This window comes from Dipodomys merriami, unplaced genomic scaffold (genome assembly GCF_024711535.1).
Source record: "Dipodomys merriami isolate MVZ:Mamm:240054 unplaced genomic scaffold, mDipMer1.0.p SCAF_20, whole genome shotgun sequence".
NCBI classification, from domain to species: domain Eukaryota; kingdom Metazoa; phylum Chordata; class Mammalia; order Rodentia; family Heteromyidae; genus Dipodomys; species Dipodomys merriami.
In genome coordinates this window covers 20,758,894-20,786,729 of record NW_027203382.1, presented here as the reverse complement: position 1 = coordinate 20,786,729, position 27,836 = coordinate 20,758,894, and the positions used below count along the sequence as shown (strand labels likewise).

At 40.8% G+C, this 27,836-nt stretch overlaps 1 protein-coding gene across 2 annotated transcripts in view; it reads left to right on the top strand.

Annotated features, from left to right (window-relative positions):
- Window positions 1-27,836, top strand: part of Rasgrf2 (Ras protein specific guanine nucleotide releasing factor 2) — a 216,077-nt gene that overhangs the window by 170,286 nt on the left and 17,955 nt on the right. For both annotated transcript variants that reach the window (XM_070031169.1, XM_070031170.1), the window contains exons 18-19: window positions 9,385-9,491; window positions 24,424-24,536. In XM_070031169.1, the coding sequence (XP_069887270.1) occupies window positions 9,385-9,491; window positions 24,424-24,536 (220 nt within the window). The remainder of the gene's footprint in view (window positions 1-9,384; window positions 9,492-24,423; window positions 24,537-27,836) is intronic.

Sequence of the window (27,836 nt, the reverse complement as noted above, 5' to 3'; positions counted from 1 at the left end):
CTGTGAAATGTGATCCTTGGATCTCAGAATCTTCAGTAGCTAAGATTATAGGCATGAGCCCTGACACCTAGCTTTGATTATTTTTGAGAGAGAGTCTCACTTTATGTTCAGGATGTGCTGTGATAGTCCTACTTGTGTCTCCACATATTGCTGGGGATGGCAGATGAATGCAAATACATATAACTGAGATAACAAGCATGTACCCCCTCATTCAGCCACCGTTCCAGATAGAGTCTTGAACTTTTATGCTCCAGCTGGGCTTGAACCATAATCCTCCAACCTCTGCCTCTCAATACTTTAGGATGATAGGCTACCACACCCGGCTGGAGAGAAATGATTAAGCATGTAAGGACTGTGACACGTCTTCATCTGTGTAAAAGATACCCATGTATTGGTTGTGGGCCTTTTTGAGGTCTCCATAATGAAGATCTTTATAAATGTTGGTGTTCATTATCAGTGGTTTAGTCCTATGAGAATAATCTTCCATTTAAATGTCTTCATTTGGTCAGTTGTCGCTCTCTCTGAACCTATTGTAATTATTTGGTTCTCATTCAAATGGAAACCTAGATTCTTCCAGACAATGTTTTTTTTTTTTTTGAAGTACTGGTATTTGAACCCAAGACCTCAAGCTTTCTAAGTTAGTGCTCTACCACTGGAAGTCATACTTCCAGCCCCCAAATGCATGTTTCTTTCTCCTATTACTCTGTGTTTGTGCATGAATGTGTGTGTGCACACATACATAGATACTAGTACCAGAGCTTGACCTCACCAGGTTTGTGTGCTTATGGCTTAGGCCCTCCTACTGGAGCCATGCCTCCAGTCTGAGTCAGCTTTCTTAAAGCTCTCACAAGCTGACTTCTAAAGATTGACTCAGGGTTATGTCTAACTTATCCAAGCCTTCCCTCAGAGTTGAGAGGCAAGATTCTGTGCAGACTCCTTACCTCTGCTGGAGTTTTCTTTTTTGCTTTCTTTTTTAGTTATGTGCAGTGATAGGAAGCTGTGAGAAGTCTGAGTTTTAAAGTAGAAAACAATGCAGTTTTTTTAAGAAGGCTCAGAGAACCTTTTTTAGAAGGCTAGTACATCTGGATATGGAAAATGCTGTTTTAATTGAATGACACAAGACGATGTGACCTGGGGCAGCTGGTGATCAGAAATGGCTGTGGCCCTGCAAAGACTCCTCTGAGATCCAGCACCAGTATACTTATAGCATGTCTGCAGAAGGGTCCCAGCCTCCCTGCCAGCCACAATGGATGTTGTGACAGGAAAAGAGACCCTATCTCATTAATGGCCTGTAAGTTGCATTCATAGCCCGAGTTACATTTCTCAGAAAGTCCTGATGAGAAATGTAATTTTCAGTGTTTCAGTCCCAGAGACATCTCAGACTTCTGACAGGAAAGGGCAGCTCCTGGTTTTGAAGTCCAAATATTGAATGTCATAGGCCAATTCCCATATCATTTTATGTCACCACTTATGGTAATGAAAGAAAGTGTCCTTTTTCTAGACATCTTAGTTCAAATACAGATATAAATACATTGGATAAATGTAAAACATGAAATAGTCCAATAAGCACAAAAGGTTTTCTCACAGAATTCAATGCAACTGTGTTCAACCCTAAACTCGCTAATTTAGAATATCTTCAGACAAAGCATTCTTTGTGTATGTGTGTGTTCAGTATGTGGTCTAGCTACAAAAGAAGCATGCAATTAGAGGGTTCCGGTAGGGTCTGAGCTTACATGCAGATGACTGTACATCAAGTCCTGACCTTAGAATAAATACCCATTTTTGCTTCTGATCTGGGGGAAGTACAAATGCAAGGTATGTCCTAGCATGAATAATGTAGGAAAACAGTGCTAAACTGGCTTATGGTGCCACAGATTTGACATATGACTTCTTGTCCAAGAGACCAGTTTACTTTTGAAAAGTTATTTATCTAGCCAAAGTAACACATCCACTGTGGTTATTAATTAAGGTTTATGCACTTAGAATTGGCCAAACTTGTTGAAAAAAAAATCAGAATCACTATGGTTTAGAAATGATGAAACATTTAGGAAACATTTAGGAAACAATGTGGCTCATTAATTAGTATTTATATTAACCAAATAGCTTGACTTGGTTTGCTAGAAAAAATACACAAGTACTAGTAGACTGTTGAATCATTTCTAGATGGCTGAATCATTATTTAGGAAGTTAAATAGAAAATACTTTCAGAATTTGTGGTTTTTCAAAAAGGGCTATGTAGTCTAATGAATGATGGTAATACAGATTTGGGTACTGAAATTCTCAGGAATTTCTGGAGTCTATTGGCAGCTACGTACAATAACAAGTAGTGGTCTCCAACAGAGTACAGATTCTGGAAGGAAGTAGAAATGTTTAGTAATCTATGTTGAAAGTTTTTACTGCTAAACATGGAATAGTCATTTTCCATTGAAAGGATACAAATGTATTTTGTAACTCAGTGGAACATGGAAGACAGGTTGGGCCAATCCCAGACAGCTAGAGGGAGGGTGTCCTCAGGAGGGGGTAATGTGGCCTTTCCCTTGTATGGAGGAGGGTGTATCCCTGGAGCTAAAGGTTTTGTAACTGTACACAGGGTCACTTCTGAGTCCTCAGTTGCACTTTACAATACCTCAAGTCCTGTGGTTGCAGACCCTGGGGAGGCTGGGAGAGTTGGAGAAGTGTGGTAAATTCCAAAGTAGGGAGGTTCAGGAACCTCCCAACTCAGGAAATACCAGGATCTTCCAATAAATGGAACCAGTCTGTGTTAATATATGTGTCCACTTTAGGTGAATAGAATTTTTTTAGGTGTTACAACTAAAAAATAATTGGGCACATTGACTGAGTGCCTACTGTGTGTATAAGGCACTTTGTAAGAAGAGAAATATAAATGGAAGCCCATGTTCTAGGTCCCGAAAATTTGACCTTAAAGCCAGGCCTGGTGTTTTCTAACACTTGAATTATAAAAATTTAATAGCTCCCTCTCCCATCTTGCAATCAGCATCAGTCATCATGGGAAAATACTCTTTCAGAAGATTCCTTAAGAATATTTCCAGGAATTCCCAGTGCTCTTTTTGCCCTTTCTTGCCTGGCTGCTGTACTCCTCCAGGATTGGTATTATATTGTAACTATATCCATAGCCCCAATCCACTGGTCTTAGGTGCTGTCACCACCTCCACTACTGCTGCTGCTGCTGTCTAGACCAGTATCCCTACATGCTCCTGCAGAGTTGATTCTGTTCCTGGCCACCCCTGGGATTGAAATAGGTCTCTGCTAACTTTCCCAGGACAGGTGGCCCATGGCTCCTTTGAACCTTGGGCCTTATCCAGGAAACCAGTTCAGACTCCATGTTAGTGGATTGAACCTCAAAGACAAAGGATGGAGTTTGAGTCTAAATTCGCTCACAGGCCTTGTGTAAACTTGTGCACACAATCATTTACATGGAATTGGCATGGCCGGACTTTACTAAGAAGCATCAGGACTAAAGCACCAGTGCATCATTGGGGCAGAGGTATACCTTGCTTGGTCAGTCAAAAGCCCTTGTGATGAAGTGGTGATGATGAAAATACTTGATGATAGAAGAAAGGCAATAGATGTTTGCTAAGAAACTTCAGCTCTGTTTGAGGAGACACTTAAGGAAGGGACCCCCAAAGGCATCTGGATAATTTCTTATATGACCCAAGAAGAACCTCCTGGCTCAAGAAATACCAAGATCTTTCAATAACTAGAACCAGTTTGTGAAGAAAGGGAAGTTAAAGTGGCCTCATGCCTCCCTCTGGAGGTGACTTGGGTCATCTAGTCAGAGAGGGTGAGGTCTACTGAGGATGAAAGAATGGGCTGATCCTGGCAGTGTGGAGTTAAAGCAACACCAAATTCAGCTGCTGGTACCACGTGAGTTATTTTTCCTTGTCTTCAGTAGGCAAGTATTCAAAGGATTCAAAGCTGTTGGTATAAGGAATCCATATCTTATCATCTTAGCAGACATTCTTATTTTTAAGTGAGCAAACTGGTTTCCACATACAATACCTAATACCCTTTAATCTAGGACCTGCTTTGTGGCCTAAAAGATGAAGTTGTTGATCCTGTCTCTAAGGTCAGGGGTAAAGTGGCATTTTTAGTAGAGACACAAACAGAAGAAAGTATCAAAACTAGAGATGGTGAAAATTTAGAATAGTAGTCAATTGTTGTTAAATTAATTGACTTAAGTAAGTAGAATCACTCTGCAAGCTGTGTGAGATCTGGGATTGTTTCAGTGTACATTTCAGTACACAGTCACATGTACTGATTTTTCCCCACATAGACTTTCAAAGGAGGGAAGAGAGTGTTTATTCAGAGACCATGAGAGCAACTGCAGAATAAATGCCTTAATTCTGACCTGCAGCCAAGTTCTGATGGGTGACCCCAACGACACATATCGGGAAGCCCAGGCTATAACTGAACATCGACCTGTCAGATGGACTTGGTATTCAGACAGAGTAGATCTATCTTCTCAACAGCCTTCCAGAGTTATTCTGCCTAGGCGTGTTTTATGAATTCAGCTCTCAAATAGTTAGTTTGTACTGTTAGACTATCCTATGTCCTAGAATGACCATTTCCAATATTCTTCTCTTCTGAGAACTCCACATCCCTTCCCAGCCTTGAGCAATGATTCTGTCTCCTGTTTCACAGTGAAAATAGATTACTTGGAAAGGATGGCCTTTCTCTTTCATTCTAGTCATCAGCCATCAGACCCCATACTTAATCCACTTGCTTCTCCCAGGACTTTGGAAGAACCATCCATGAACTGCTTCCAGGTTGACCTACCTTTTCACTTCACCCTGACCCCAGTCCTTCCCACTACCTCCTGGCTGTTCTCCTATATTACCTTTTCTCACTCCATGTTCATCTTTCCCTTTATTTAGCTATCCCTATCAGCACACCAATCTATCTTAATATGATCATTTCACCACAATCTGCTCAAGTTCTCTACTTGTTCAAAGCAAGGATGTCTTGAAAGAGTTGTCCATACTGAAGTCTCTGGTTCATCACTTCCTTTCTTTTCTAATCCCATTTTCGTGACTTGTGCATGTCCACCCTTGCAATGACTGATTCAAGTCAGGAATGCCTGACATCTCACCATAGCCAAAGACCTTGTTTTCCTCAGCCTCTCAGTGGTGTTCCACAGGACTTATAACTTCTTTGGGGAAAATTCCTCTTGACATCCACAAGATCACATGTATGGACTTTTCCTTTTATCTTTCCCTCTTCCCCTATGTCTTCTTGTTGGCTCCCCCTTGGCCTGATCTCCACAGGCCCTTGTTGGGCCATCCCCTGGTCTATACTCTCTTACCTAAGCAAACTCACCCAACCTTAAGATGTCAAAGAACAATTTAAATGCTTAATACTCTCAAGTTTACATTTCCAGTCTTGAACTTGTCTGTTTAAGCCTCAGGGTATTATATCAAAGAGGTACATGGGCATTGCCACTTAGATAAAGAGTCTCAAACCAAATTGTATCTTTCCCCTGTCAAATCTACCCTTGCTCCACTTCAAAAAATGGCATCGTTTTCTCACCAGTAACTCAGCCCCATTGATGAAATCACTCTGGACTCCTTTCTTTCCTTTAGACTTAGGGCTGCTATACCAAATTGTAGAATTAAGTTTGTGTAAGCAGCTGATTAGTATCTCTTGGTCACTGCTGTCCTAAGGGTTTGGGGAAATTGTTCTAAGGAAGAAACCCTTGAGTTGGGACATGCACAACAAAGGAAACAGTTATCTGAGAAAGAGTGTTTCCAGCAGAAGGAAAGGAATAGAAAGGCTGAGAAAAACCAGAATGGCTAAGGGACATGAGTGACCTCAGGGTCTCCACCAAATGTGTCTGATAGTGGAGTGAACAAATGACATTGAGTTCTGCAACCGTGATGGAGAACTGAGGGACTCGGGTACTTTTGTAGGTATCAATTCCTTCAGACATTAACTAGAAGTTTGTCACCGTGTGGAGAGGATAAAGTGGTAGAATATTGTGTGTTCTCTGAGTCCTGTGTTTGGCGCTGTCAGCTTTGCCCAGCAGCAAACCTATCAGAAAGCAGATAGCTCCTGCATTGAAAGCACCCTGGAATCCACAGATTTGGTGTTGGTTTTGCAGTGGTTCTCAGCCACTGGGAGTTTCTCTAAGGAGAATAGGGGCACAAACCATTAGTCCCTTCATTGTTTATGATCCTAAATGCTGCCTTAATTTATCAGCTTGCTTGTATTGAAGCCCCTCCTACTTTCCAACTACTTTCTTGTGACTTTCTTCCTATAAGCCCTGAGGCTGGGCATTACAGGATTCCTTGGGTTGTGTTTGTCCTTAGTTTTTACACACACACACACACACACACACACACACACACACACACACACACACACACACACACACACACACACACACATCTGGATGCAGGCTGCTTGCAAGGAGCAGATCACTCTGGAAGCAGCTTTAATCTGATAGTTAAAAGTCATACATGAGTGCAGAGCAATAGAAAGTCCCTTCTATATTCTTACCTGTCTTTCAAAATAAACACATGCACAGCAGGACCAGTGGAGGGAGATGCTTTTTCTGAGATGCATTTGAAAAGCTCACAGCTTTCCTGCTCTGCGTCTCCCCTTTCACATTTCCTGTTGGTCTCCATCTTTCTTTTCCTACCTTGCTCCTACCTCACCCTTCGGTTGTCACTAATCAGCTATCTTATACTTGGATATATGGAGAGATTGTTCTGCCTTATCCACTTCAGTGTTTCAAGAACTCTCAACCTCATCCTTCAGCAAAACTTCTGTCTTCTTTCTCATCCACTCTCATTTCAGTTGAGGGAACTGTGCTTAGATCATGCTCCCTTGCGGGATGCTTTCTCCGTTTCCCATTTCCTTCATTTATATATCCATGGGACATAACATAAATGTTCTCATGGTCTTTGAAGATTGATAACTAGTCTAGGTGTGATTTTTATTTTATTTTCCTGCTGGGGATTCACTATGATTCTTGAACCTGAAGATCCATGTCTTCCATGAGGTCCTGAAAATGCTTTCTCTATATGGCTTCTCTGTTTTATTTTTCCCTTAAAAATCTTTTGGACATCTTACACATTGAAATTTCTAAGACTTTCCTCTTTATCTTTTTAATATAGAGGGCAAAGTATCTTTTCCTCTTTGTTTTTGTCTCCCATCTCTTTTAGCTCTCTGTACTTTCTTTAGGGTTAATTTTCTCGGATCCATTTTCCAGCATGTTTCCTGTTGACTCTTTATTTAGCTAGGTTTAGTCTGTGTTTACTTATCTGTTGGATCTTGAACTTCAGCTTTAAAACTTTTAAAACTGGTAATAATAGCAATTAAGAAGTTGCTTGTACTTCTTGAACAAAGTTCTGAAGTGTTTTTAATTCTTTTGTCATGTTTCCAATTCCCACTTGTGTATTTTTGGTCTTTGTAAGTATCCTAATTTTAGGCTTTTCAAACAGGAGTTTTTTTAAAATACTGCAAGTATTTAAAAAATACTTAGATGAATGGAGTTGAGGCATGGCTCAAGCAATAGTGGCTTCCTAATTGCTGTATTTACTCATCCTAGTTCATAGCAAATGGTTTGGATGCCTTATAATTGGGATTATGAATTTTTCTTTAAGGGCTTTGCTCATGTTCATCTAGCACAGGCTATGACTGAGTGTGTATTCTTCCAGGACATGTCTTTCTGGAGTCATTGCTAGCCTGGGTCATCTTTGTTTTAGCCATTCATCTAGATGGGCAACGCATACCATAATGATTCAGTCTGATCTTCAGTCTACAAGGCGGGCCTGCAGTTATTTTCAGGATATTTTTTCCCCCACAACCCTTAATGTGATCCAGGATGAGGCAAGGTTTTATTTATTTTTTTCTTTCAGGAATAAGTGTGCTGAAGACTGACCCTAGAGCCTTGTATCTGATAGGCAAAATAGGCTCTCCCACTGATCTATATCCCCACCCCCAGACAATTTTTTAAATTATCTCCTTTCTCCTATACTCCATTCTTTCTCAGTAGGTGAGTTTTAAAGTGTTCTAGCTTTAGATAGGAATCTCTGTTCCCATCATGCTGCTTACTCTTTATGAAGTCTTGTAGCTTCTTCCCTAACCACATAAATGTGATCTTCTGAATCTCATATGACTATGTCTGGCAAGTTTTCCTCCCCATTTGGGGCAGTAGCTTCCATCCAGATGATTCTGGTTTCCAAATCATCCTGTGTGTTGACCCTGGAGAGTTCCTTACTCTCATGAACTCAGCTAAACATTTAGGGCAACGTTTGGTACATTTTACTCACAATTTCCAAGCTTTCAGTAAAAAAAAAATCAATATATTTAGTCTGCCAAGAGTATATCATCACCATCTTGACAGAATTTAAATGTCTACTAGTGGGTGGAAGATGCCTGTCTACATTTAAAGGGAAGGAGGGGGCTCTGCCCTTTCTTAACTGATAGATTTTTTTTCTAACTCACTCTGAAGTTCTGAGGACTGCTCTTTCAGCCATTCACTCAATCCTTGCATTCACATTTCATTCAATAAATATTTAGCAAGATTCCACTCTCTAGACATTCATTCATTTAAAAACATGTATGGTGTATGACAAAAAAACATGTATGACATCTACTGTAAGACAGGTGCTCTGGCTCAACAGGGAGAGACAGAAATATTGATAAAATATTGATTTAATTTCCTAGAGTGGGAAAACAGTGATTTGTGCCCAAGCAGTTTTGCATGTTTATCACTTAATTGACAAATAATTGTGTGCATTCTATATTTATGGGGTTTCCATTGTGTAGTGACTTAATGAAAGTCTTCAACAGAATCTATCACCTCACAAACTTACTACTTTTTTGTGTTGCAAACATTTGAAATCTACACCTTTAGCAATAGTGAAATACACATTCATAAAACATTAGGCTATGCTGCTTGTCAATATATGGATGCACAATAAGGTACTTATATCATCTATAAATCAAGATATGAGTTTATCCACCTAAAATATGCAAAATGCCATTAGTTATATAATCTGTTTGAGGCAAATGCATAAATTAATGCTGGCTGAATACTTGGCTAAAATTCCTTTTTGGCTTGTATCATAGAAAAGGACAGGCATAAATGGAAGTGTCATTAGAGCAGCATTAGCTTTCTTTAGTGGCCTTTAATAAATATGTGCACATTATGAATGTAATTATACCTGTAAGGATGACATGGACTTGCAGTGAAAGTATAATAAGTAAGCAGAATTCACCAGGCTGAAGCCTCTTGCATCTCCCTGCCAAGATATATCATTTATGAGTTTCATTACCCAATGTCCTAAAATAAGTGACCTTTTCCAAGTCCCTGGGGATTGGCTTCAACTACAGTATGTTTTTCCTTTTCCTTCTCAGGATTTAACAACACAGAGAGAACATGTGACAAAGAGTTTATCATCCGGAGAACAGCCACCAATCGAGTCCTGAACGTTCTCCGTCACTGGGTCTCAAAGCATGCACAGGTAATTCAGAGGCTTCAGTAATTATTTTCAGAGAGTGTGCATTTAACTTCTTAATCTAGTCTCTTGATTCTTTGCAGTTAGAGGTTCAACCTTGGAATTGGAAGCTGGAAAGGGAAGAACAGGACAGACATGTAAATCAAAGCAACTAAGCATGTCACTGACACCTGCTGTTTCCCATGACATGATATTACATGTCATGGTGAACCAGTAATACTCTCCCCCCTCATCTCCCAGGAAGCACCACCTGCCATACTACAGTGATAGCAGAGTCACTATTTCTCACACTAGGGACCACTTTTCCAAGGTCATCTCTGTAAGTGAAGTTGTGCTACGGGGGATCTCCAGCTCCACTGGCACCCTTATTCTCCCAGGTGAACATCACAGAATTTTCTGGGAGGTGAACACTACTTGGGGCCCAAAGATAATCAAGCATCTGGTCCAGAAGTGTTTTCTAGACCTTTCTAGACACACTTTCCTGCCTGGGCTGGCTTTGAACCATGATTCTCAGATCTCAGCCTCCTGAGTAGCTTGAATACAGGCATGAACCACCTGTGCCTGGCTGAGACCTACTCTTTTTAATAAACTAAGGGTTTATTAGTCTGAGATATTAGTCATATAGGATCCATTTTTATTTATTTGTGAAGTGTAATGGAATTTTTACATCTTTTAATAGACTGTATTATTTTCATTTTTATTTTTATTTTGTTTCATGTTACTTTTTAAATTCTTTTATTATTTGTTATTATAGAGATGATGTACAGAGAGATTAGTTATGTAAGTCAGGCAGTGAGTACATTTCTTTTTGAACAGTGTCACCTCTTCCCTTGTTTTCTCCCAGTTTTTATCTCCTGATCCCCCTATTACTTTTACTTTTAAAACTTTTTTAAATTCCATATTACTGTTGGTAAGGCTTGAATCTCACTTTTCTCATTGTGAATTCTGTCTCCAATAAGAATTTCAAGGGTGTGACCGGTGTGGTGATGTTATGGACTGGGCTGCCATTACCAAGGATGATGTAGCAGACCTGTGAAGGCCTCTGAGAATATAATGAATGCAGACTAGGGAACTCTGTTCTTTGATCTCTTATAATGTATGATTTTTATTGTAAAAATACTGTACAGAGGGGTTACAGTTACATGAGCAAGGTATGAGTACATTTCCTATCGAGCATTGTTGCCTCCGCCTTTGTTTTTCCCCTACCATCCCTTCCCTCCCCACCTCCACACCACCCCTCCCCCCCACCGCCAAAATTGTAAAGTTCATTTTCAACATAGTGTCTTGTACATCATTGTTACAATGGCTCAACCTGTGTCTCTATTTAAGCATTTTGTTTTTTCCTTCTCCTCCCCAAATTAGAGAAATGTAAACATAAGATGCAGGGCACTAGAATCAAATGCAGTGAAAATAGGGGTTATATGGTGGGGGAGGAACATACCAAAGAAACAAAAAAAATCACATAGCACATTATAAATATTTTAAAAACAATAGCAAGCAAGAAAAAACCACTGTGTACCTATCTTGGGGGGTCATTTTGCTTAACATCATCTTATATGGTCATACGTACATAGCTTTTGACCTTTTCTGCTTGTCCTAGATGTTTAGTAGTTATTACAAATAAGGGAAACCATAGGACCTATGTTCCTTTGGGCCTGGCTTACTTCACTTAATATAATTTTTTCCAAGCCTTTCCATTTCCTAACAAATGGGACAATGTCATTCTTTCTGATGGAGGCATAGAAATTCATTTTCTTGATCCATTCATCTACTGAGGGGCATCAGGGTTGGTTCCATATCTTAGCTATGGTAAATAATGCTGCAATAAACATAGTTGTGGTGGTAGCCTTAGTATGGTTTTGTTTGTGATCGTTTGGGTAATTGCCCAAAAGTGGGATTGCTGGGTCACAGGGGAGCTCTATGTGGAGTCTTTTGAGGAACCTCCATACTACTTTCCAAAGTGGTTGAACAAATTTACACTCCCACCAACAATGCATAGGATTGCCTTCTGGCCACATCCCCTCCAGCATCTGTTGTTATTAGATTCTTGATTTTAGCCTTTCTAACTGGGGTGAGGTAGAATCTCAATGTTGTTTGATTTGCATTTCTTTTATTCTCTCCCCAACTTTTGATGCAAGGTTCTAGCCAGCCTTGCATTCAGGAGGACCTGTCTTTAGATAACGAATGCACTAGGCCTGTACAGAGCTAATAAGATAAAAGAGGGAGTTGACTATTTTGCAAAATGTTGTAAACTCTACAAACTTGTATGTAAAGTAATGGGTAGCCTGTGGGTATGATCTATTTAAAAAAGAGTACAATTAAACACCAGAAAACCAGAAGTGGCACTGTGGCTCAAGTAGTAGAGCCTTGAACTGAGTAGCTCAGGGACAGAGCCCAGGCCCAAACATCAAGCCCCACAACTGACAAAAAAAAAAAGCTTTTACATCTGCAAACGTCCCATTGCAAGGTGTGTGTGTAGCAAGGATCTCTGTCTGGGGAAGTCTGGGAATGCTGGAGGGAGAGCAGAAGATTGTATGGAGGCAAGAATAATCTAGCTGAAATCTCTACTCTGGCATTTAATGATGGAGTGGCTGAGCAAATGATTCAGTTCCTCCAAGCCTTAACTCCCTCTATAAAACTGGGAATCACAGCCAGGACCAGTGGCTCATGCCTGTCATCCCAGCTACTTGGGAGACTAAGCCTGAGAATATCACAGTTCTAGGCCAACTTTGACATCAAAGTTCACAAGATTCCATTGCAAGAAAAAAAGTTGTGCACAATGCTGTATGCTTGTCAATCTGGTGTCAGAGGGAAGCATTATCAGGAGGGTTTGGGGCTCAGGCCCGCCCAGGCAAAAGAAAACTTGCCTAGTAAATGCCAACCCTTGAATTCAAACCCCAATATCACCCCAAAACTAAAGGAAACAAGCTGCAGTGGAGAAAATTGCATGTTGAACAGCTGTGACAGCTGGAAGCCCAAAGGGTTACAGATGGCTGCTCCTCATGGACACAGCCTTATAAAGGTACTGTCTAGTTCAAACTCAGATATTTTGTTTCTGTCTGACCAGTGAGCCAGTGAAGCCTCAGTGGGCTTCAGTGAGCGTTGCCCAGTTGAATTTGGAAAGATAGTAGATATGCAGTAGCCCCTAGATACCTATAGCTAATCAGTCCTGTGAAAGGCAGTTATCATGGCTGAACAGGTGAATTTCTGTCTGCAATTTGATTAATGGTGACTAGTGGTCACTGTATGAACAAATAGTTCTAATTTGAAAACTACCCAGAAGTCCACCAGGAAACTAGAACCAGTGCTCAGAAGTGAGGTCTCCTTCCTCTTCCAGCACTGCCTGACAGGTGGGCTCCACTGGGACTCCTGGGAAGAGGACATAGCTTTGTGGAAGGAAAAGCAAAACCTTGACACAATGTCCCTGCGGGGGACATGCATCTCAAAGAGGAAATGGCAGCTCTTCCCTTATAAGGAAGCTTTCTTATACCCCTCAGTTTGGGCTTGGAGCCTGCAGTCCCAGGTCATAGAGAAGTGACATCCATGCCCTGGTGGCTTGTGGGGTGAAGAGAAAGTAGGCCTGGTATGTGTGCCTCTGCTTAGCATGATCAAAGATCTGGGGGATCAAAGCACCCCCCCCAAATGTGAGTTGAGACAGCGCCTCTCGTCTGTTTGTTATTTGACAGTTGAGGAGTCTCTCTTTATTTTATTCTTTAAAAAAAATTCTTGGCATTATTTAGCAAAACACATAATTGAGTGTCACAATGGAGTGTCGTGTTCAGATGTTTTTCTTTGTGCCAGATCTGCAGCGGAGGTTGAGCCAGGACAAGCACAGCACAGTTTTTGATGTGGGTGGGAAAATGACATATGTAAGAAACAATCCGCTCCTGAACAGGCAGCTCCTGTCACCTCCACTGACAGCTCGTGGCTGTCTGCCAGCTCGGTCCTGTCCTCACCCCCCTCCTGTCCATGCCTGTGTCTGCCCATCTGCGAATGGTACTTTTCCATCCATATATCCTGCCCCCCTTTACTCCCAAGCTGAACCTCTGCGCTTCCGTTGCCCGGGTCGACTCAGAGTATGGGGCTCTGACCCTGGAGCTCTTTGCAGGGCAAGGGGCTCAGACTGCTGCACTGTGCCCTGCTTCCTGAAGATGCTCAGGACTTTATACTTCCTCTCTCCAAGTCCTCATCCATTTCCAGGGAAATCCCTAGGTCTTTAAATTAGGAGGAGGAACTCCTCGTAGAATAATGTAGGAGCCAACTGAAGGCTTGATATGGTAGGTGGTTTGTGTGTGTGTGTGTGTGTGTGTGTGTGTGTGTGTGTGTGTGTGGTGCACTAGGGGTTGAATTCAGGGCCTTTTAACACTTGCCCTGCAAGCACTCTACAACTTTTAATTTTATTCTTGAGCTAGGGTTTCACCAACTCTGTGTCCAGATTGGCCTTGAATTTGCCATCTTCCTGCCACCACCTCTCCAGTAACTGGGTTTACACCATAAACGACTATGCCAGATTTATATTTTAGTTATGGTCGTGCCCTGTGGGGCTGTGTAGGTGACTTGAGGACGTACGTATGCACTGAGAAGGTAGCTTCCTCTGCAAGGATGGGCCCTGAATGACAGAGACCCATTTTTAAAACTTCAGCCAATATTGTAGCACCGACTATGCCACGGGCGGGCGCTACTGTAACCAGGTTTCAAGGGGTGGCTTATTTCCTCCTGGCCACGCCTTTTATGAGGGGAGGGGGTTATTGGCATTGTCCCTGTTTTGCAAATGGAAAATTGAAGCTTAAAGCCTCAGTGGCTCTCTGAGAGCAAAGGGCGGTGCTGTTTCCTGCTCAGGCTGTCTTACAACCTCTCCATCATGCCAGCCAACTCTTGGGGTACAAATTGACTTCTGACACAGAGTAGTGAGAATCTCATATGCTTGTCCAGCAAAGCTTTTCTGCTCCATTTCTAAATCTTTCCCTCTCATGCCTGAGTCTACTTTGCATTTATACGGATTCATTCTGCTGAGGTTTAAAGTGGGGCAAAGCTCTGTTTTCTCCTCTGATGGCCGCACTTGCACCTCTTGAGTTCAGGGATTATCCAACAGACCCTGGAGTCTAGCCAGGGCTAGGATCCCCTCCACTTTTCTTGAGGACCTCAATACCCTAAATCTTCCACTCCAACAGGTGGAATGAAGCTCACTCCACTGCTGGGGTGCCCCTAAAGTCCCATGAGGGTCTTGAGACTGTCCAAGAAATAAACAGTGAAACTCTAGTCTCCATGGGAGATGTTAGCAGCAATGAAATATTTCTTTTAAATAACAAATTGGTGGTCTATGACTTCTGTCTTGAAAATGGTCTTCTCTGAAACTCACCAAATGATAAATGGGCTTCATACCTGTTTCTCTGGTTATCATATTTACTGGTGTTCATTCCCTTCTGATTGTCTATACCCCTTACGGTCCATCTTTGTGTGTCTCAGCTAAGAACTCTTAGACACAAACTGGGTACGAGCAAGTGTTTGTTCACAGACCCATGTTTTCCACTGCAGCAGCCAAAATGAAATCAAGAATGGTCTGTTTCAATTAAATAGGCCAGCCACTGCCATTCTCCAGGTCCCCTGGGCTTCCTGGATGCACAGGCTGAGATCCATCTCTATCACTGCTGCGCTGACGCCTGTTGAGCTGTTTTCCTCACAAGTATTCTCTCCTGTCTCTTTCTGGCTAGGCATGTACCCAGAGCATCACAGCTCCTTTTAGTTCTTCAAAGATCCCTAAGTAAAAACAAAAGTCTCTAGTAGGGAAGAAATGTGGAACCCTGAATAGAAGTCTGCATTCCCATTGTTTAGCTTGCTTGAAATGTTAGCTCGCTTGAGTCCTCATTTGCAAGACTGGCAAAATGATCTGTATGGGGTTCTCATCTGCCAGATGCAGGTGCTCACCCCTGTGATCTTAGCTACTCAAAAGGCTGAGATCTGGGCAACTTCATTTTAAAGCCAGCCCAGGCAGAAAAGTCAGTGAAACTCCTTGCAAAATAATAAACAAAAATCCAGATTGGAGGAGTTACAATACCACTAGAGCCTAGTTGACTTACATGGTAGAACACCAACAAAATGAGCAAGCCAAGAAAACACAAGACCCAGGTTCAAACCCAGGTAGCCAAATCTATTACCTGATATATAATCTAGATTTTCTTTTGTTAATCCTGAGAAGAGACCTTCATCACCTAGACAAACAACCTAAACTCAGTTAGAAAATCCTACTTCCTTTAACTACTTACATATAGATAGATAGATAGATAGATAGATAGATAGATAGATAGATAGATAGATAGATAGATAGATAGATAGATTCCTGCTGTCACCCCCTAAACCTTTCCTGAAGCTTCCCAGGCTTTTCTTAGTTTTTGGCGAGACATCTACCAAAGTCAGTGTGAACCAGATTCATGTATTTTAGAAGCCAATATCCTTGATAGGACTTGTCCTCACGTTACATTAAGTTGCCAAGAAAGAAGTTTACTTTTTCTTGTAGAATGAATAGGGGTCTCAAACCTTTGGTGGGTGTGTTTTGTTGACAGAAATCAATGAAGTAAAACATGGAATTTGATGTACTTAAGAGGTTCTTAAGTCTGAAGTGCTTTCTGATGGGGGGGGGGAGTATAAGAAGGCCTTGCTTCTCCTCCTTTGCATCATTCCAGCCCATAATCACTCTTGGTCCCTAAAAAAGTATCTGGAGACCAAAAGTATCTGGATTTGCAGCCACATCCCTAGCATGGGGAATGATGGCCAGACCTGTGTTGTGACATCACGGGATTTGTTCAATGGGACAGACCTGGATGAGTGTTCTTACATATTGAAGGCACATCAGGTTGCCAGTGCCCATTCTACATACATGCATCGACTGGTTTGTATCCATCCCACTGCCCTGCCACATCTGCTGCCCTGCCTTGTGCTCATCTCCTTGGTTTTCCTTGGATTTCCTGGCAAACAAATTATTTCAGTCATATTCCTTTAAGCTTCACATGTCTCCTTGGCAGGCAAGGAGTAACGTATATTTATCTAGTAGCTTTCTGCATCAGACTTTCCCCTTCACAAACACATTTCTGGTCCTTTTTTTTTAAAGGTTTGCATTAGTGGTAAAGGCAAAGATAATTTTATTGACACTTGGCATTATTTAAGTAAGAAAAATGGAAGCATTAGGATTAAAAGCAGGACCTTCCAGACTTTTCTTTTTCCCTCCAGCCTTCATCATTGTCTTGAAAGCTACCATATATACACATTAGCCATCTTTCTAAAAACCTAATGGAAAACACAGCCCCTGGAAAAATTCTCTTGTTCTCTGGTATGCGCTTTTTAACCTGGCTGATTCTCTTTTGAGGTTTGAAGAAGAAAGCTTGGGCACTATCTGATATCTGGGTTATGGGACAGTAATTCAAAATTCTTATAGGCACAGCTGTCCAAACTAGAAGCTGAATTTTAGTGAGGCATTCAAATGCAGTTGTTGTTTGGAATATGAACAATTCAATGCTTTTCTGCATGGTGTTTTCCTTCTCGATGAATTATCTTACATTACATTTACCTCTTCCCAGTTACTTTTGTTCTAACATACCTCCTATATTTTTCATTGTGCCTTCTTCTAGTAGCCTACCACTGCACATCTGCTAACTAGTTTCTCAAGGCAGTAGTTTAAGAATTATTTAGGTCAGCTGGGCACCAGCTAGTAAGAATTGGAAATTGGAACTTGTCAAGTGTTGTTTTATAGGATTTGATCCCAGATTTGTTGCTCTCCTTTATAGTTTTCAGTTAGGGTTTGTTTGTTTGTTTTCATAATGTGGCACAATAAGGTTTTGCAATATCTTTGTATTTGGGCAATAAAAAGTGCTAGAAAATCCCCACACTCTTACTGTTCTAGTGAGAGCCCCAATTCATTTACAGTAATTCTCCAGAAGCAATGAGAGTGAGGCAGCACAGAGTGACAGGGGTTGAGCAAAGTGAGTAGGTGCCCTTCAGAGTCTCTCCCTGCCTCTCCCTCCCTCCCTCCTTCTCCCTCTGTCTCCTTTCCTCTCCTTCACCCCACCCACCTCTGTCAGGTAGTCATCACAATCTCCCCGAAACTGAGATTCAGTGGAGAAACTCAGGTTCCTCTCTCCAAAAGAAAATTTGAGTGTTAAAAACTTGTTCTCTCTACTTCATTAGCATGAGTAATTAGAAGATGAGTGTCCCAGACTAATCAAAGTTGATTTGCCTATATCTTGAAATGGTCACTCAACAGCTCTGCCTCAGTTTCCCCATGTACGAAGTGACCTGAATCTGACTTCAATCTTTTTTTTTTTGTGGGGGAGGTCTGGTCATGGGGCCTGAACTCTGGGCTTGGGCGCTGTCCCTCAGCTCTTCAGCTCAAGGCTAGTGTTCTACCACTTGAGCCACAGCGCCACTTCTGGCTTTTTTCTTTTTGCTTATGTGGTGCTGAGGAATCGAACCCAGGGCCTCAGGCATGCAAGGCAAGTGCTCTACCACTGAGTCACCTTCCCAGCCCCTGACTTAAATCTTTATATGACTTAAATTCTTTATCTTATGCCAGGCAGTGGTGGCTCATACCTATAATCCTAGCTACTCAGGAGGCTGAGTTCTGAGGATCGCGGTTCAAAGCCAGCTCGGGCAGGAAAGGTCATGAGACTCTTATCTCCAATAAACTACTCAGAAAACCAGAAATAACACTGTGGCTCAAGTAGTAGAGCACTAGCCTTGAGCTGATGAGCTCAGCAACAACACCCAAGTCCAAAGTTCAAGCCCTACAACCAACAAAATAAATAAATAAATAAATTCCTTATCTTATATGTCAAAGACAACCGAAGTATACTTTTCATTTTATTGAAAGTCAAGTTATACCCTAGTCTAGAGCATTCTAACACTCTTTTATTCCAAGTTTTAAAATTATTTGTGTGGTTTTACTTACTTCAGCACTGTTGTTCTTGTCCCCTTAAAATCTCTGGCCACTGTGTAGAATTCATTGTACTGATTACTACGAGAGAACCACTGTCACAATTACCATGATTCTTACACCTGTGTTTACTGAATCATATGTTTTAAATGTCCTTGAGCTCCCTTAGCCATAGGTAGCATATTACTAATCATTAACGAATAAAACAATGCTCTCCTGAAACAAGGAATAAAACAGATAGAATACCTAAGCTACCAACACTGGTTAGTCTTACAGGGCTAGAGAACATGGTAAAATTGCCTTTTATTTATTTATTTATTTTTGGTCTGTCTTGGGGCTTGAACTCTGGGCTTGGGCGCTGTCCCTGCACTCTTCAGCTCATGGCGAGCGCTCTACCACTTGAACCACAGTGCCACTTCCAGTTTCCTAGTGGTTTATTGTAGATGAGTCTCATGGACTTTCCTGCCCAGGCTGGCTTTGAACCGCAATCCTCAGATCTCAGCCTCCTGAGTAGCTAGGATTACAGGTGTGAGCCACCCGCACCAGCTGCCTTTTATTTTTTTAAATGAAAGAAGTAGTGTAGTAGTTGAAAACTCAGGCTTTGACCAAGACTGCTAAATACAATCCAGAGTTTACCAATTGCTACCTGTATGACTTTGGACAAGACATTTAGACTTTCCGTATCTCAATTTCCCATCTATAACCTTGGCAAGTTTCCTATTGAATGTTAAAGTAGTTAACCTAGCATGAAACCTCTCACTGTCTTAGTTATGTTTATAATCAGCTTATCTCCCTGGAGGACTCTAACATTATCAGTTGATAGTGTTTGCTTGAAGTTGCTCACTGTCTACCCCACGCCCACCTTGGGCTCTGGTCCATACAGCTGTTTCAGCTATGCAGGTGGATCCCAGGCCCTAACCACGGCTGAGATTCAATAAAGCATGCCCAAGTTCTCCCAGTATTTACATGAAATCCTCCAATCCTTGCTCTTTCTCTCATCTGCTTATCAACCTAGAAGGTGCTTGTACTCTGCCTCTTCTCCAGATCTTTCATATATTGGCTTGCTCAATAATTGTCATTGAAAAAAAATAGGAATTATGGTCTTTAAAAAAAAAAAAGGAATGTAGACTTTCTCTCCTCTTCCCTCAGCCCCCTGGGTTACACCTTAGAAAATGGGTTGATTTTTATTTTTTTTAATATCCAGTTCTTGGTCCCCTCATCCTTGTTTCTTGAACGGTGAAACAAAGCCTCAATAATTTGGTTCTGTGAGTGGTTCCTTTGGGGTCTCGGATGCAGCAGGTTCCTCTCCTGGAACCTGTTTTGTGTGACAGCCTAAGCAGGCAACCTCCCTGGGTCCACAATCAGCCGGCCAGAGTGGGGTAGAAGTGGCACCTTCGATCTCACAGTGGCCCAGCAGCGCCATCTGGTGGGCCTTGACTGCCCTCTGCAAAGGCTGCCTGAGACCAGCCAGGCGGTGAAATGCAGTCCAAACATTTTAGCTACCCCTGTAAGCCGTCGGTCTTAGAAATAATTTATTAAAATATAGAAATAATTTATTAAAATATGTCAAATGTTGTTTTCCCTACTTTAGATTTCTTATTGAGGAGCAGCATCTATACTTTTAAGAGGAACTTTTGAATAACCAATTCTTATTTCACATGCATTTGTGAAAAATAGAATTATGTAGGCCAAGTAGTACATCAGAAGATTTAATTTTTGTCGAGGTTGATTTTTTATATATTTTCTTTTTTAAAAAAAGAAATAAAGACAGTATGAAGTATTACCACTCAGAATGGAGTTCTTGGAAAACAGTACAGCATCATCTGGGAGCTTGTCAGAAACGTAGGCTCTCAGTCCCTGCTCCAAATTAGCTGAACCAGAGCCTGTATTTCACCCACAGTTCAGTCCTAGTTGTGCATGAGAGGTTGCTCTGCACAGGCGGCAAGAATCTGATGGAAGACCTGTGTTTCACCGCAGCATCTCTGTCTCCTTACATATAGTCCCAGAGACCCATATGGTGAGAGATTACAAGCTGGTTCTCCTGACTTTTCTCCCCTGGAGGCCGCTGAAGAACAAGTTAGTGCATACATAAGGCTACTTTGTACATTGTAAAAACCTATGGGGAATTATGGAAAATTCATATGTTTTATACTCAGCTATCAGAGTCTTGGTTTTATATAACTACATATCATCAGCAGAAGGAATATTTCTTTAAATATAGGCTGGATAGATTTCATCATGTCTTCCAAAGATCTTGTTCAGACAAGTCTTCCCAGAGCTCAGAATAAGGAAATCATCTTCTATCTTTCTTAATAAGACCTTTCACATTTACCATCCTGTGGCCCCAGAAACATTGCCCCTGTTGAGCCTGGTAAGGGACACAGCAGGTGCTTGTTGATTAAACTACTAATTAGCTCTCTGCATGGCCTGAACAGGCGCCTGATGTCCTTCTCACTAATCGTGCAGTTTATGATAATTACATTATTTGCATCATTAGTAGCTTCACATAGCTACATGAGGACTCAATTGTCTTACTAATATATCAAATATTCATTAGAGCACAGACTCCTGATGATGGAGAAATCCTTTGGTAGTGTATAGATAGAAGTGAGTGAGACCATCCGCTTTTTACAAACACTACAGCCTTTACCTTGAAATCAGGAGGGGAGGGAATGAAGGAAAGAATGGCAAGAGATTATTCTCTTCTCCTTGTGTAGAGTTGAAAAGAAAGATTATTAGCAAGAAGCTGCTGCACAATAATTCGGTGAAATTTTAAGAAACATATTGTCTAGAATTGATAAGAGATAGTTCCAGATACTTGGGGGAGGGCAGAGAGAGGAGAATTGCAGTTCAAAACCAGCCAAGGCAAAAATAAATCAGCGAGACTCCATCTCTCTGGCATGGATGATACATATCTGTAGTTCCAGATGCTCAAGAGGGAAAGGCAGCAGGATCAAAGTCAGAAGCTAGCCTGGGCCAAAAAGCACAACCCTTGTCTACAAAAACTCCCCACTAAAAACAAAAAGACTGGGGCCATGTTCAAGTGGTAGAGCACCCTAGGTCCTGAGTTTAAGCTCCAGTACTAAAAAGAAAATCAACAAGAGATATAAACATTTGTGCTTCCTCAGTGGCTATCTGTCTATCTATCTATCTGTCTGTCTGTCTTTTGCCAGTACTGAGGCTTGTACTCAGGACTTCTTACTCAGCTTTGAGCCACTTTTGCACTTCCAGCTTCCTGCTGATTAATTGGCGGCAAGTCTAGAAGATTTTTCTACTCAAGCTGGCTCTGAAACTCAATCATCACATTTCAGCCTCTGAAGTAGATGAGAAGATAGATGGGAGTCACCAGTGCCTGGCTTCCAATGTCTCTTTTCCCCTAAGAAATGATATTTTTGACAAACAGTGAAGTAGAGCATTGAAAATAACTTACTCAGTTTGCCATGAAACTGAGGTACAGAAATAATCTATTCAAATTAGGTTAAAATTTTACATTGCCTTTGATTTATGAAATTTTTATGGGCATTGTAATTGACTATATACAGTAAAATTTATACTGTTTTATTTTTATCTAATTCATTCCATTAAGAATATTCTATTATAGCTAAGAATATATCCAGCTATTTCAAAGAATTTAAAATGCCAATTCTTCAAAATTATTTTCCTTAAAGTTAAAATGTAATTATAAGCTAGGCATTGGTGGCTCACACCTGTAATCATAGCTACTCAGAAGGTTGAGATCTGAGGACTGTGGTTCAAAGCCAGCTCATGTAGGAAAGTCTGTGAGACTCTTATCTCCAATTAACCACCAAAAAATTAAAAATGGAGCTGTAGCTCAAGTGTAGAGCACCAGCTTTGAGCAAAAAAGCTAAGAGGTAGAGTGTCAGCCTTAAGCTCAAGCCCCAGTATGAGCACAAAAATGTAATTTTAATAACTTATACTGTAAATCAATAATATAGTACTGTATTATTATAATAAAGTATATTATAATAGTTATACTGGGCTGGTAGTATAATGATCACTCATGCCTGCCCATATAAGGACTGGGTAACATTCAATTCCTCTCTGATAGCCTAACAGTCCTAGAGTGCTGCCCAAGACATTTCATGACCTATAATAATAACAGTATTCAAGAGCCACAGCTCTCCATTTTCATTGTCTTATTCCACTAACATTTTACCTTAAGAATTTTTGAATGAAGAGAAAAATTGCCAGAATAAAACATAGTATCCTAATAGACAGCTAGAAGCACTGCTTGCTAATAGGTTTATATTATCTTTTTCCCAGTCCAAGGACAAGGACCTACATTTATATAACCATCAGTAAAACAACCAAATCCAGGGAAATGGCATCCTGGTCCAGGGCTCTCATGTAGGACACAGTCCTCATCGAATCCTGCCAGTTGTCATAGTAAGGCCTCTGCACTGCAGCCCCACCTTGGCCCCAGGTTTGGTATCATTCCTTATGTTGCTTTTGGCTGTTGCCCCTTTGGAGGCCCATTAAACTGGAGCAGTTCTGTGGTTTTTCTTTGCCTTTCAAGACAGTAATGATCTTGAAGCCTATAGGCTAATGCTTCTTCACAATAGTATGGAGATCAGGCATTGGGGTCATAAATACTAAGAAGTGTTGTGTTGCACTGCAGAGCATTGTACTTGTAGGCAGTGTGGTGTTGGTCTGTCCCATCATTGGGATAGTATCTTCTGTCCTTTGGATAGTGTGCTATGCTAGATTCTCCCTCTGTAATTAATGAGCAATCTCTAGGGTGTATTTTAAAATGTCATTTCTAGCCCATTTAGTATCCATTCTGCCTGAATCAGCTATTAACTGATTTGGTTGAAAATGGTGACTTTGAAAGTGATAAAGCTTCAGTGTTGAGTATAATAGCCAAGTGAGAACAAGAGGCCTTGGGTGGTTCCTTTCTGACTCATTTATTCCTTTGCACTTACTAGTTGGAATTCTATCCTAAAATAGTGTTATCTTCTCCTCCTTGTATGTATGTATGTATATAGGTAGATAGGTAGGTTGGTATGCATTTATGTATGTACCCATCCATCCATCCATCTATCCATCCATCCATCCATCCATCCATCCATCCATTATCTATACATCCATCTTTGTGAGTACCAGCAAGGGCTTACAAGTTCTTTTTATTCACTTCATTATTGCTCATTATTTTCATTCATTTTGATGTTCATATTTTTCTCTGTCCATTGGGAGCCCCTTCAGTTTAATCCCTGTGTTTGTTTAACATGGCCTATCAATTTGTTTCATTTATTCTTTATCTCTTAGCAGATAGACAGCTACACAGATCAATAGACAGATACGTAGATACATACACACATAGATGAGAGACACATAGATATATAGAAAAATAGATATGGATATTAATATTATTATCAAATGAGAGTTTTATTCTTATAACAAAGTATTTTGAGCAACTGTTATGTTCCACTTAGTAATCTTACTCATGGTCCCGGGGGCAACCTAGACAGTTAAATTGACCTTTACATATAGTATGGGAAATTATTATAATAGTTCCTTGGAAGCACCAAGGTAAAGCTCCAAACCCCACTGGGTAAAGAAAGAGCTCAGAGAGAATGCACAGCACCCTCTGGACATGAAAGATGATTGTAGCTTGGAAGCATGTAACTCTCTGAAGAACCGAGAACATTGAAGTCCAGTACTCTGTGTGTGTGTGAGTGTGCTGGTGGGGATTTGGGGGAAGAAGAAGCCGGACAGGCAGGCTGGGGCCTTGTAAAAGACCTTGCCCAATTATGGTTCTGGATTCATCAACTTTCAACTTCACCTGCATGTTCACATCGCCTGGAGATCGCCTGTGGAGAAAACAACAGGGTCCAGTCTCAAACCACTTAAGTCGGGGGTGGGGGTGTAGGGTCCATATATTTCCATTTCTATTCCTAGTTTCTGGAAGATTTTTTTTTATGAAGAATGGTGTCACATGTCACAGAGCTAAACCCTTAAAACCAAACTTTAAAAAATCATCACTGTATTTTGTAGGATTTTGAACTCAACAATGAACTGAAGATGAATGTCCTAAATTTACTAGAAGAAGTTTTGCGAGACCCAGACCTTCTTCCCCAAGAAAGGAAAGCCACAGCAAATATCCTGAGGTAAAGACAATTCCGCTGATTGAATTGTGTCGGCTCATTTGTGCTCTGTTTGTAGAAAATAAGATCCTATATCAAAGCAGAAGGATAAATCTTAGGTTCCTGCAGGCAGCAAGATTTCTGTTCTCACCAGTGAAGTACGATTTATCTTCTTCTCTTTCTTGGGGGCAACTTGGGGCCTGCTGTTATTGGAGGTACTTGGACCAAGTGGCTTCACTCCTGTGGAGTGCATCCTCTCCTCTTTATGTGTACAGATGGTTCTGGCAATCTGTGTGTTAAAGGAAAGGAGCCCTGAGAACCCCTTCTGTGAATTTGTTTTCCTCCTGTGGCTTTGAATTGTTTATCATTCGCTTCTGTTTTAGGGTAAGACGTATTTCCATGCTATACTCTTTCCTCAGTTTCTTTCACTGATTGAGCATCATTTCCCCCTGTCAATTCCTTGGCTTAGACTTGCTATATCAGGTAGGTTATATTATTGGGTGGAGTTGTATAAAGCATGACCCTACACAGTGTTGAACCTGGGGTATCCTGTTAGAGATTTGTGTGTGTGCATAGTTGTTAGACCCAATGTCTCAGCAGGTAAAAGGCTTTACCTTAAATGAATTGGTGGGTTCATATTCCTGTAGTCTAATTTCCATGAAGAGGGCAGCAGCCATCGTGACTTCATGCAGTTGTTGGTGGATAGCTTCACAGCTCCCCCACAAAGATGTCTGATTGCCTGAGGGGTATCTTCTAGGATGTGGAACTCCTTTGCAGTTCAAGTTTCTAGTTTTCCCTTTTCTTCTAATCCTGGAAATGATCCCTTATTTTCTTCCAAGCTCAGGTACATTGTCTCTCTGTAGTGTGTTATCCAGAAAGCTGGGCATGGAAGAGAATCTGTTTCAGTTGAGTCTACCAGGTCTGTAAAATCTCTCCTTAAAGCAGCAATGACAGTGGGCCAGATTTTGAGTTGTGGTGTTTTCATAGCTGGTTCATAAGTCTTTTTAGTTCTTATCAGCTGAAGATCCCATAGCTAAACCACTCTTTGGAAGAGGGGTTATTATGGATTGAATTGTATGCTCCTCTTCCCAGAGTGACCTCTGTTTCATCAAAATGGGACATAATGGGTTGGAGATAAAACTATTGCAGATATAATTAGGTAAGTTGAGATCATCCTGGAGTAGGGTAAGACCCTAATCTAATGTGACTGGGGTCCTTAGAAAGTACAGAAACACGGACAGAGGGGGTAGTGGGTGGAAAGAGATGGAGGAGGAGCCACAGACTGGAATGAAAAGCCAACAGCTGAAACCAAAGGCTGCTGAAGCTAGAAGCAAAAAAGAGATCTCCTGTAGGTCCAGAGGCAGCAGCCCCAGTGGAAAACTTGAATCTCAGATTTCTGTCCAGGCTTAGAGAGAATCTGGTACATTTCTGTTGCTTCTCATCACTCAACGTGCGGTATTCTGTTAGGGAAGCCAGGGAAACTCTGGGGACCTTCCAGGAAAACACCTAAATAAGCTTAGGTAGTCCTTTGCAGGGTCTATTTTCATATTTAAAAATTACAGGTACACATTTAAGTAAAACCTGGTTTCCGGGAATGAGTAATTATATCTGAAAGCAATTTCTGAACCCTTTCTCTTCATGTACATATCGTGTTGTGTTCTTTGTAGTTAAAACACTGAGATTTTAAAACTACCTTGTAGAAATTTGTGCCCTTAAGGACATTTGACTGAATAGGTGTCAGGGAAATCAGGACTAGGAAGACCTTTCAAGACTGGCAAGTATGTTGGCCAGAACACCTCTGCCAGACATGACTAATTAATCCTCAAAGGTTTCAGTCTGCTCTAAGAGGTGACTTCAGAAACCTGTTAAGTGGCTGGAGATTTATATCATTCCAGGCATGTTTACAATGGTATATTAATATAAAATATATATTTAAGCAAGTTCAGATGAACCCTATTTCCCATTCCAGGTCTTCATTATTGATCAGGTGTCAATTCTCTTTGGCAAGAAACAGGATAAAAATGTTAGGCTGGTAGGCCATAGACATGTTAGTAGATACACAGTGTGGGCATACAACATAGAATAGAGCCGAGCCTGATTCAGACTTTTGCAGAATGTTTTGCAGAATTTTAAATCTTGGGTTACCTACTTAGAGCTGTCACGTTTTCTAATCCATCAGAATCTCAGTTTCCTCATTTATAAGATGAGGCTAGCAATATGTACCTCATTGGGTTGTTGTGATGTCATGATATAATATGATGGAGTTTAACACATGGCCTGAAACATAGTACTCATGGTACTGCTGGGTCTGTTTCCCCGCCATCAGAGTGATATGGCACCGCTAACACCTGGCAGGAGCTTCATCTGACACAGTTCTCCGTCGGCATCATCGTCTTGTTTACAGAAAGAGAGTTGGGCCAATATCAGAGTAGGGGCTAGATTATTCTTATTTATATAATTGAAGAAGGAATCTTTTTCATTCCTAGAACTTGAATAATTCCAGTTTGTTTTCACTGTTTTTGGTGTTTCATTTTAAGTGCACAATGATTAAGCTGATATTCTTGGTCAATGTGAGAGGAAACCAGGACCCTGTTGTGTTTATCAAAACCCAGAGGTAGTTAGTATATGAAAAGCAAATCTTTCTTCTATGGAAGTTCGCGTCTGTATCTACCTCCCAGTAAATTCAGATTATGCCTGTGAGAGATCAAAACATAATGGATTTAAATATTATATATATATATATATATATATATATATATATATATATTACAGCCATGGAAGAGTGAGATGCTAACATAGAAAATACGTTGCATTATTTACATTAAAGCAAAAGTTCTCTCTGATGAGCCCATCTCTCAGTCTCTCAAGGGTAATTGATGACCACACATAATTACTATATGAAGTTTGTGGCCCTGATTGAAAATAAAAACCTTTGATCAAGACTTTTGCATTTCTAAAATACTACTTTCCAAACTTATCCAACTAGTAGTCTTCAAAATCTATCCAGTGTAGAAGATTTTGTTGATACTTAACATGTCAGGATATGAAAAGAAACAAGGCTTAACTCTCTAGAAGTTCCTCTGTGCTGGGTTCTGGTCATGGAAAGGCTACCCCCAATCCTCGAGGCTCCAAATGGAATCATCAAGAAGTCAGAAGAAGACAATGAAGCTGGAGTGTATCTCAGAATATTAGAATTTCTGTTGTGTATAAAATATCCTCTTACTTTGAAACCATTACCTTGGATATGAATTAACTTACATATTATTTATGTAGTTATATAAATTATATAATATAAATTATTATATAACTATATAAATCACCATT